General features: G+C 35.0%; 1 protein-coding gene across 1 annotated transcript; it reads right to left on the minus strand.

Annotated features, from left to right (window-relative positions):
- Positions 1–1,012: 1,012 nt before the first annotated feature.
- LOC133032138 (uncharacterized) lies at positions 1,013–2,554 on the minus strand. Its single transcript, XM_061105987.1, has one exon. The coding sequence runs from the start codon at positions 2,552–2,554 to the stop codon at positions 1,013–1,015; it is 1,542 nt and encodes a 513-aa protein (XP_060961970.1).
- Between the last annotated feature and the right edge of the window lie 10,074 nt (positions 2,555–12,628).

Below are 12,628 nucleotides of genomic sequence, written 5' to 3' on the forward strand. Positions count from 1 at the left end.
AATGTTTGGTAGAATCTGTAGGATACTCACACATAGAGGTGTCATTAATTGTAGAATGTGGCAGAACAATTTGTGTAAAAGGATCAATATTGCTGTCATTAGTGTTAAGTTTATGAAAAGGAAAAATATTTTCATGAAACACAACATTTCTTAAAATAAAAAATTGATTGGTATTTAAATCAAAAAGCTTATACACTTTGACACCTTGAGAGTATCCTGTAAAAACACATACTCGGGCTCTAGGAGAAAATTTAGTCCTATGAGCCATTAAAGTAGAAGCAAAAGCAAGACAACCAAAGGATCGAAGATGATGATAATCTGGTTCTTTTCCAAATAAAATTTCATATGGAGTTTTATTTTCCAATAGGGGTGTTGGTGTTCTATTTATCAAATATGCTGAAGTAAGGATGCATTCGGACCAAAATTTAGTTGGCATCTTGGCTTGAAAGAACAAAGCTCGGGCAACATTTAATAAATGCTGATGTTTTCTCTCAGCGATGGCATTTTGTTCGGGAGTTTCAACACATGTGAAATCATGCAAGATGCCATGCTTAGAGAAAAGATCTTTGAAAAATAACTCCGGGGCATTGTCAGATCTGAAAGTTTTAAAGACAACATTAAACTGAGTTTTAACATATGATAAAAATTGAGGAATGATAAAAGATACATCAGATTTATGTTGCATTAAAAAAATCCAAGTAAATCTAGATTTATCATCAACCAAAGTAAGAAAATATTTGAAATTAGAGTGAGATGTAATGTGATATGGTCCCCAAATGTCACAATGAATTAGATCAAAAATCTTGGCAGCAAACTTGACATTATTATTGAATGGGAGCTTCTTTTGTTTAGCAATAGGACATATGTAACAAGGTTCTTTTTTATGTAAAGCAGAAAAATTACAATCCAAAATATTTCGAAGCAAATCTAATCTTTTAAGAGACATGTGCCCAAGCCTAGAATGCCAGGTTTCAGCAGAAACCGAGAGCACTTGAGGGATTTCAGATGCAGTCTAAAGAACATAAAGGTCATTGATTTCATTCCCTCTTCCAATCATCTTGTTGCTGGTATTGTCCTGCATAATGAACTTGTCAGATGTGAATTTTATAGAGATGGGAGTGTTCTTGGTAAGAAAACGGACATAAATAATATTATACTTGAATGTAGGAGCATATAATACATTGTCAAGTGTCATGTTATTACCAAGATTTACAGTCCCACTTTGATTAACCATAAGGAAATTATTATTTGGAAGTATGAGTTTGGTTGGAGAGATCTTACATATGCATTGGAAAAGTTTGATATTAGAGCAAATATGTCTTGTTGCTCCGGTATCAATGATCCAAGAGTTGTGTAATGGAAGTATATAATTATGTGATAGGATAATACTTGAATTTCCAGAGGAAGAGCCAGGTTCATTGACGTTGTTACCGGTTTGCTGTGAAGCGAGCAAGTTCAATAACTGCTGGTATTGAACATTGGTTAGTTGCGGAAGCATAGCATGATTTTCTGAGGCAGTAGTGTCTTCTTCTGTTCCAGTTTGTACCTGATTTGCACCAGCTTCTTTGGATTTATTTTGCTTGTTGAAACCGGGGGGATAACTGTGGATTTTGTAGCACTTCTCGATTGTGTGTCCAAGAATGTTACAATGGGTGCAAAATGGGCGATTTCTTTTGGGGGGATGTGACCGAGAGGCTTGAGTGTCATCCTTTTGATTCCCTTTCTTGTCATTTTGAAAGGCAAAAGCCATAGCATGGCTGGAATTGTTGGGATTAGCTGCTGAGTTAGTACCTCTTTGATGCTCTTCTTGAGTAACTAGGTGAAAAACTCTATTGACTTCGGGTAGAGGATCCATAAGCAAGATGCTTCCTCTAACTTGAGAAAAAGAGTCCGAAAGTCCCATTAGGAAAGACATGATGTACTCCATGTGATAATGGTCTTGAAGCTTCTTGACTCCACCACATGTACATCCATTACAAGTGCATGATGGCCTGTAATTTGTTAGTTCTTCCCAAATCGTTTTCAGTTTAGTAAAATGCATACTAATGGTTTGATTTTCTTGCTTAAGGTTCATAAGATCTTTCCTTAGATTGTATATATGTGGCCCATTTTTCTGATGAAACCTAACCTTTAAATCATTCCATATAGCAGAAGCACATTCATCATATAGAATACTAGAGGAAATTTCCTTTGACACAGAGTTTAGAATCCAAGAAATCACAATATTGTTATTCCTATACCAAGCATTATAAAGATTTTGATCAGAAGTATAGGGTTTAGGAATAGAACCGTCAAGAAAACCGATTTTATTTTTCACCGAAATGGCGAGCTGCATTGCTCTGCACCAGGAGACATAATTGTCTTGCCCTGTGAGAGGTTGAGAAACAAGAGAGTTTCCTAGATTGTCTCCATGGTGAAGAAAATATGGACTCGCTGGATCCTCGAGAGGGTTCTTGACAGGAACAACTTGAAGTCCTCGATTAGATTGTTCAGGATTGATTCCAACACCAAAAATGGCGGTCTGAACTTCGGATTGGTCTCCATCTGCTGCCATGGCCAGAATGAAAAGAACAGGGAGAACGAAAGGATCGAATGAAGAAGACAAAGACACAGCTTAGACAGAGATGAAGATGCAACAAACTGGAAGAGAACAGATCAGACGGGAAAAACCTAAGTTTCCCGCTCTGATACCATATTGAGAAAAAGAGAAAAAGAGTTTTTTATTGTATTTGAAAAATACTGTACTGAGTTGAAAAGGAAAGGGAAAGAGACCCTTTAAATACACAGCAAGGTCGGTTGGACCAAAAACCATTAACTAACTAACTAAACATTATTTAACTAACTAACCTACTCTAACAAACTATGACAAGGGTCCTAAAGCTTCGGAAATAAGAAGCAGAATATAAGAGTTACAGAGTAAAAAAAACAGAGTAAATATAGTGCAATATAGTGCAATCTCTTCTATATTCTTAATAAGAAGTGCAGCAGATTGGAACAGAAGTATATGTTTGGAAGACAGATCTCCTTTATGAAAAGCCAAGTGAAGAATAGAACAACTGACGGAAGCTACTGAAGGGATGGAGAAGGAATCTGCATCACGTGATTCACTTTTTATTTATATGTAAAAAAAATGAACTCTCTTTGAGTTTTCTTCTGATTTTGTAACTTTTGGTTTAGCTCTTTCTTTCATTTTAGCTTATTGCTTCAATGTAGATAGCTTAACCACAGACAACTTATATGTAATATATATAATGGTCACATAATGAAATTCAATCAATGTACTAGTTTGATCAGATCAAAGGTAGCTGCTGGTTGGTAATTTTTTTAGCCTAGAAACTTTTGGACAGTTTTAAGAAAAAAGATTGAGTTAAAACACATATTCTCGTTACTACTGAGTGCTGCTGCAACAACATGAGGATACCATCTTGTTTATGAAGACAATTCGTTTCATGGAACTTACTTACACACATGTCAAAATTAATAAGCTGAGACATTGGAGTGGACTTAATTATAAAAGAAATGAATTATCAGTATCTTAAGTTGCTTTTAAGGGAATTTGTGTTTGGATTCAGTTTTTATAATTATCATATTCTTCTTTATCCAATTCATGTGAACATGAAGCTGGAACGCCATTAGGACAAGTGTTGAGGAAACAAGTGAATGAAAGAGAGATTGTGACCAAAATTACTAAGGCTGTGTTTGGAAGTAAGAATTTGATAAGGAAAGAAAAAAGTGAGGAGAAAAATGTGGAAGGAAATTTTTTTAAAGGCTATTTGGCTTTATAACTTAAAACCGTTTTCAATTTTTTAAAATAGAAAATAACTTTCAAAAAATAATAAGAGGCATTTGGCCAAATATTTAAAAACTGTTTTTTGAAAACGGAGTGTTATTTTCTATTTTCAAAAAAAAAAAAAAATTGCCTAACAAATTTTTTTCTTACAATTTTGCTCACATACCTAGACCTGGATCTCAAATCCAAACCCTGGACCCGAACTCGAACTGAACATGGATCTAGACCGAACCCGGACTAGGACCCGAATATGGCTCAGACCAAGATCCGGACTTGAACCTGGACCTGGACCACGGACCCGGATGGACCTCGAGATCCCATTTGTCGTACACAACCCTAGCCCTAAACCTTGGACTCTGCCCCGGCCCTAGACCTCGAACACGACACCAGACTCAAACAGACCCCAAAACCCAGACTCGGCCCCGAGTCTGGGGTTTGGGCTAGCGTTCGGGTCAGGGTCTGTTGTCCAGTTCCAGGTCTAGGGTCTGGGTTCGAGTTCGGGTCCGGATCTAGGTTCGGGGTCCAAATCTGGGTCCAGGTCCGGGTCTGAGTTTGGGTCCGAATCCGAGTTAGGGCTGGGGTCCGGATCTATGTCTGAGGTCCGGTCAAATGTGGGATAGGTTCATCTCGTGGTATGGTGTAGAATATTGAAACCTTTTCTTAGTAACAAAAATCTAAAAATAGTTTTAAAAAACCTGAGCCAAATAACATTAAAATTTTAAAATAACAAAAAAATATTTTCTATTCTAACTTTTAAAAATACAATTCTGAAAACTGAAAAACTAAAAACACAACCAAATAGCCTCTTATTTTCTCATGTTTGGTAAGGAAATAAATATTGTAGGAAAAAAACTTTTCTTATTTTTATTCTCTCTTATATGGTTTGTTGATGATTTTATATGGGAAAAAAATTATTGATAAAATTTATATTGACATAATTTTTAATTTAATTTTATTTTTTAAAAAAATAATAACTTTTCTAATCCTTCAATTGATTAATATATGATGTAAAGCAGATAATAAGTTAAACTCATATTTATTCAAATTTTTATTTAATTTTCATATTATTGTAAAAAAAATAAGGGTTTTTTTAATATTATACTTAAAATTGATTTTATTTATAAAAAAACCTTTAAAAAAATTATTTGCACAAATACCGTTATGCCACGTCAGTATATATACTGAAATTCAAAATAATTACCAAAAATAGAAAAAACTGAAAAAATCTCGTTTCCAGAAATTTTCGCTTTTTGGGAGTTTTGAAAAAAGCAACCATTTAGTTACTTTTGATGTAAATAAGATATTAATTGGTTTCTTTTCTATAAAAAAAATTATTATATAATTTTACACACATATAAATAATAAAATAATTATATTTTTCTGTCTCCTTTTTACAAAAAGGACGACTAATATTAAAGAAATTTTTTTGATTTTTTTTTTATATTTTTAGGCTATATTATGTTATTTTATTGTTTAAGATACTTTGATGTTACTTTTTCCTTTTCTTTAGTGTAAGTTATATGATGTTTCAGATACTATTCAATTTATTTACAAATTATTTATAAACTTATTAAAATAGTTTTATAAAAATAGATTTATTTTTATTTAATTTTGTAATGTTTAAATATAAAAAATAAAAAAAAATTAGTAACTTATGAAGTTGTTTGATATATTAAATTTTATTTAAATTTTAAATATTATTTATTTATTAACAAAATGTATAAGAAACTTAAAATATTTAATAAAAAAGACGAAGAAAAAAGAAAATGTTTGACAAGTTTATCATCATTATAAAAATACACTGTATATATTATGAGTCATATAAAGAAAAAAAAAAAAAGTAATCAATAAAAAAGAAAAAAAATGTAAATGTTGAAGCCTAGAAGAGAGCCACTAAATATATTGATATATGTATCAGCCTATTTTAAAAAAAAATTAACAATTTTCAAAACAAACTATCCGTATGCGGGTGTAAAATGATTACATAATAGTTGATATTTTAATAACTAATAATAATTTTTTAAATAATTTGATATTTATGTGTTGGGATGTGATTAATTTTTTTAGTGTAACGTTTAATAGACTAAAGAGATTAGCTAGAAACTAATAGGTATCATCTTCTATAGCAAAAGTAAAAAAACATAAACTTTCCTTATAGTCATTTAAAAATAGTAGAATGCAATCATTTTAAAGCATAAACTATCATTAGTCTAGCATAGATAAAAAATAATAAACAAAGAAGAGAAACTCTCTTAAAAAAATAAAATGGAAAAATAAAAGAGTCTGATGGAAATAACATAAAAGAATAAATTAAAAGAGAAAAAAATTTCCCCTTACAGGGAAAAAAGTAATATACCGCACTTCCAATAATAAATTGTCTCACCACATTTCTGTAAATAAGTTGAGATTTGTGTCTGTAGGCGTAAATAGTTCAAAAAATAAATTAAAGTAGAAAAGGTTTGGTCTAAACAAAGTTATGTCCCTTCTCGAAAGGAGTTTTGGAGGTTCAATACATTTTTTTTTAAAAAAAAATTGTGTTTTAATTAAAAAAATTTCCCAATTTTTCCCATTCAAACAAAATGACACAATAAGCTGAAAAAAAAAATAATTAGTTACTACTTTTGATCGTAGCCAAAAAATTGAATAATATATGCTTTGAATGTTAGAGATTTTATAACAATGGAAGAAAATCAAGATTTATTACAACTCTATTATAAAATAATACAAGGACTAAAATAAGAGATTGATTAAATATATGTTACAATACATATATATACACTATATATATTACATATATATATATGAAAGGTAGAAGAGAAGATTACAACACATGTATTACACACGTGTTACACTATATATAACAAGAGAATAATATATATATAAACACTCACTCACAACCTTGAGTGTAGATTAGTGGAGATCACCATGACTTGAACAAGGTATTACACCTTTGTCCAAAAGCTTATTTCCCCCTATCTCTAAGCACTAAGGGAACTCTCTAGGAAATAGCTTTGGGAATTATCAAGCCTTTTAGGGTTTTCTAGCAAAGTGCTTTCTTGATAGAAAACTTCCTCTCTTCCAAATGAGCACATTAGACTCCTTTATATAGTGTTAAAGTGATCACACTTAGAATTCAAACTCACCATCTCATTTCTCTCATATAATGAGCATTAATATAGTTTGTAACAACTATATTTCAAACCATTTGAATCCTATCATCAAATTGTGTAACATCTCTTTTATTACACAATATTATGATCAACCAAAAGAAGTTACAAAAGCAATTAACTTTGTAACTCCTCTCCATGTTATAAAGTGTAGGTTACAATTTTAGGTTAAATAAATTATATGGTACACAATTTATTTACCAAACACTTAATACATATTATTCACATAATAATATATATTACTACATTTTAATCTACACTTATTATATTATAAAATAATATAACATTGAATAGTAACACATTTCACTTAAATCACACACATTTATTTAATTTAATTTAATTTAATTTTTAATTTTCACATTTTATTTTTCTTTCTCTTATATAATTTTTAATTTTATTTTATTTTTTAAATAAATAATAATTTTTCATATCCAAATTTACATATTAAATTCTTTTTTTAGTCTTTGAAGTACACAATCATATATTTTGTTTGAGATAAAACTCCTATATATTCAAATTTTTATTTCATTTTCATATTATCGTAAATAAAGAAATATCTCCTAGTGTTTTTGGTTGTGAGTCGTGTATGGTTTGGGTGGTTTGAAAGGAGTTTCAACAATTTTTTGCTTGTGCTTTTTCTCACATGATGGCACAATAAGCTGAAAGAAACAATTAATACTTTTGATCTTAGCCAAAGAACTCAAAAACATATGCTTTGAATAGAAACACACTTCACTTAAATTAGTCACACATACAAGAAGGTCTCTCTAGATAGTCAATGTGGGACTAGAGTTGTCATAAAATTAAAATACATAGATAAGAATCCTACATACTAAGTGTTGTAGAATCCTCACCATTGGATTGTTGAGAAGATCTGCTCTTGAGGCTCTGTCAAGCCTAGCAATGTGAACCTCTAAGGCTTTAGGGCGCAGCCTCACCTCCTGTATCTAGACTATGTGTTTTAGAATCCTGACTACCATTGGATTGCTGAGAAAATTTCAATCTTGATCTCGAGGCTCCAATAAGCCTAGTGACGTGACCCTCCAAGACTCGAAGGAGCTCCTTCACTTCATGCATCTCCTGTGTGATAGTAGATGGTGGTAGTAGTGATGGAGGAAATGCGGTGTCAGCATTCAAGCAAATCCTACGACCAAGTCCCGGCAGATGGCCTCGACGACTCCCAAAGACCGACTCAAGAGGACAGTGTCATCCTTGTCTGCTGGGTCAATAGTACTCGGACTCAAGGAATAATATCATTGAGAGTGTAAAACTAAACAAAATGACAAACTCATAAAGTACAGTACATACGTTTACTGAAAGAATATAATTCCCTGCCTTTCATTGATAGTCAAAGGTTCATAATATACAAAAATTACCAACGGTTACAAGCTTGATATTAGGCTGATAATGAGGAATCAAATATTACCTAATAAATACAATTAACTATTGTCTAAATATATACATATACGCTAAATAAATATATACATATTCTATCACACCCCCGCAGTTGAAGCGGGAGGTTGTCGTACGCTGAGACTGTCCCTGAAATCTTCAAATAGCACCAAAGGAAGACCTTTCGTGAAGATATCTGCAATTTGATAGCGCGAAGGAACATGGAGGACGCGTACTTGACCACGAGCAACTTTCTCACGCACAAAGTGAATATCCATCTCGATGTGTTTAGTGCGTTGATGTTGAACTGGATTTCCAGCAAGATATATTGCGCTAACATTATCACAGTAGACTAATGTAGCTTGATTGATAGGACAATGTAACTCCAAAAGAAGATTGCGTAACCAACATGACTCAGAAACCACATTGGCAACGCCTCGGTATTCGGCCTCGGCACTGGAGCGAGAGAGTGTGGGTTGTCGTTTAGAAGACCAAGAGAGCAGGTTGTCTCCAAGAAACACACAATAACCAGAAGTAGATTTTCTGGTATCGGGGCAACCACCCCAATCTGCATCTGTATACGAAATCAAAGAAGTGGTTGATGAGGGATAATGATGCAATCCAAATGAAGAGTCCCCTGAACGTAGCGCAGGATGCGCTTTAGAGCATGCATATGAGCATCCATTGGATTATGCATAAATAAACAGATCTGTTGTACGCCATAAGATATGTCAGGTCTTGTGAACGTGAGATATTGGAGGGCTCCGGCTAGGCTGCGGTATTGAGAGGGATCCTCATATGGAGTGCTTGTTTTAGCACTAAGTTTTGGTTTAGTATCAACCGGAGTTGGACAAGGTTTACAAGATGACATGCCAGCGCGTTCAATAATTTTTTGAGCATACTTTTTCTGAGACAAAAATAGACCGCTAGCATGTTGAGTGACTGCGATTCCCAAAAAAGAACTCAGTGGACCCAAGTCTTTCATAGCGAATTCGGTGCTGAGAAGTAGCATGATAGATTTGCGAAGAGCAACAGAAGAAGTAGTGAGGATGATATCATCCACATAAAGTAGAATATAAGCCATCTCCATACCTTTCTTGTATATGAAAAGAGAGTTGTCAGACTTGCTCTGAGAGAACCCAATAGAAGAAACATAGTCGGAGAATCGTTTGTACCAAGCTCTAGGAGCTTGCTTGGGCCCATTAACGATTTTCGCAGAAGACACACATGATTGGGATGATCTGGATCCTTGAAACCCAAGGGCTGATGCATGTACACTGTTTCTTTTAGTTCACCATGTAAGAAGGCATTTTTAACATCCAACTGATGAATGGGCCAATCCTTAGAGAGAGCAAGACTGAGCACCGTTCGAATAGTTGCCGGTTTAACTACCGGGCTAAAAGTTTCTCCACAATCCACGCCAACCTGTTGTCCTGCACCATCACATACAAGTCGGGCCTTATGCCGCTCAAAAGAACCGTCAGAGTTTTCTTTATGTTTGAAAATCCACATAGATCGAATAACATTAGCATCAAGGGGACGAGGCACTAAAACCCACGTTTTATTCTTAATAAGAGCAATATGTTCATCATCCATAGCCATTTTCCAGTTCGGGTCTCGGAGTGCAGACACGGGGTTACGGGGGAGAGGAGACTTTGTGACATTAGCATTTAATCCATGGTGATATTTTGTATTTGGTCTATAAATACCATGTTGGCTCCTCGTAACAGGTTTGTTTGCTGAACTCGAGGTAGGTTGGAAAATGGGAGGAAGAGGAAGATGTTGTGTATGGTCTAAATGTGGGTTGAGATCTGGTTGACCCAAAGTTGAGGATGATGATTCGGGGTTGGTAGATGTGGACTGGATTGATTGTAGTGGTGAGGAGGCCGGTTGGGTCGGTTGTGGAGAAGGGGGAGTTGCATGATTAGGTGAGCATGGCTGGCGAGGTGACAATGTAGGGGCCAGAGAAGGGTGGTTTTACACTTGAATGGGAGGAGTGGACTGATTTTGTAAATGGTGTATCATGTAAGGTGATAATCCATTGTCAAGAAAATCATAGGTGGTGGAAGAAGAAGGATGCAATTTGGAGAAGGGAAATTCATTTTCCTCAAATAACACATGGCGACAAATTATAACTTTATTGGAGGATAAGTCATAGCATTTGTAACCACGATGATTTGATGGATAACCCAAAAAAACACAAGGTGTGGAACGAGGTTGGAGCTTATTTATCATAGTAGAAGGAAATAGAGGATAACATAAGCAACCAAAGACTCGTAAATGTGAGTATGAAGGGTCTTTTTGGTAGAGAATTTGTAGTGGCGATTGATAATTTAGAGTTTTACTTGGTAAGATGTTGAGAAGATATGTTGCCATTTCCAAAGCATGGTGCCAAAAAGTGGGAGGGAGCGAAGCATGAACTAATAAAGTTCGAATGATATTATTAATGGTACGAATTTTTCGTTCGGCTTTTCCATTTTGGGATGAAGTGTGAGGACAAGAAAAACGAAAAGAAATTCCATTAGCTTCACAAAGACTCATAAAAGGACCATTATCATATTCTCTACCATTATCACATTGGATATTTTTAATTTCTCGTTCAAATTGAGTTTTTATGTAAGCTCTAAGTTTGAGAAAGGTTGAATAGACTTCAGATTTTTTTGAAATAGGGAAAGTCCACAAAAATTTCGAATAGTCATCCAAAAAGAGCACATAGTATTTGTGACCTAAAGAACTCAAAATGGGAGATGTCCACAAATCACTATGCAAAATATCAAAAGGCATATAGGTAGAATTATGAGAATCAATAAATGGCAATTTAACATGTTTACCAAGCGGACAAGAATGACAAAAACTCGAGACTCTAGTCTTAGTACATTCAATAAATTTATTTCGCCTAAGGGAGTCTAAAACAGATGCTCCTGGGTGACCTAAACGGTCATGCCAAATAGAAGTGGATAAAGCTGCAAAAGTGGATGGGAAAACGGCTTGAGTATTTCTGGTGGTGGTGGTGATGGGATAAAGATCTCCCTGACTATCACATCTCATTAGTGGCATTCCCGTCTGAAAGTCCTTCACAGAAAAGCCAAAAGGATCAAATTCAACAGAAACTTGGTTATCAGTGGTGAATTTACGAACCGAAACTAAGTTTTTAATTAAATTTGGAGCATGGAGGACATTTTTTAATACTAAAGGAGGGTGGGGATGAGGTAAATTAGCACTACCAAAACCACGAATAGGAATAAAATGGCCATTTCCAACAATTATACCACGACTTTTGCTCAAATTAGAATAAGACGAGAGATTACCTTCCGCAGATGTCATGTGAGATGTTGCCCCGGTGTCCATGTACCATGACGGATCAGGTGGAGTAAGACTGAGAGTATGAAGAGCTGCTTCAATGTCAGTTGGACTGGGTGCATTGGCATTATAAGCTGCCTGTTGAGGTTTTGGTCCAAGAAGACCATGCTGTGGTGGTGGAGGAGTGAAAGTGGGTCTGGCCCAATTGTTGTAGGAAGGATATGGAGAAGGAGGGCAAGTCCATGGAGCCCATTGCATCCAAGACCCAGGCTGCCATTGTTGTGGGTGTCTTCCACGTCCGCCACCACTACCGAACCCACCAGCTGAACCACTGGCAGAGTTTCGACCACCCTTGTCGGAGTTTCGACCGCCAGAATTCTTATTGTTTTTTCTGTTTGTACCATTTTTGTCACGAGAATTATTATTATGACGATTATGACGATTATTATGATTAGAATTACCTTGAGAAGGATGTTGGTGATTCATATCATCATCTGACGTTTGGGAATGGGCTACAAGAGCAGATTCTTGTTTTGCTCGCTCTAAAATGGTGGTCTCTTCCAAGGCGAGTTTGGAACGGGCTGTAGCAAAACTAGGTAGGCTTTTCTTGTTTTGCATCACAGTGACAAAGTTAGAATATTGTTCTGTCAATCCTTGTAGCATTCTCAAAACCATACTTTGATCATTGACGGGAGCTCCGACATTGGCGAGTTGATCGGCAAGACTTTTGAGACGATTGCAATACGCATTTGTCGTCGAAAAATCCGCAAGACTTGTGTTGGTGAATGCCTTATTGAGATACAAGGCCCTTGAGTTTTTATTATCATGAAAGAGATCCGCAACACTGTGCCAAGCATGTTCAGTCGAGTCATCATCTATGAGAATGGAGGTGAGGATGTCGGAGGAGACCGTGGCATAAATCCATTGTAAGACCGCCGCATCGAGTCGTTTCCAGATAGGGAGATCCTCGGCTTTGGCC

The sequence above is a fragment of the Cannabis sativa genome, chromosome X (genome assembly GCF_029168945.1).
Source record: "Cannabis sativa cultivar Pink pepper isolate KNU-18-1 chromosome X, ASM2916894v1, whole genome shotgun sequence".
In the NCBI taxonomy this organism is placed as follows: domain Eukaryota; kingdom Viridiplantae; phylum Streptophyta; class Magnoliopsida; order Rosales; family Cannabaceae; genus Cannabis; species Cannabis sativa.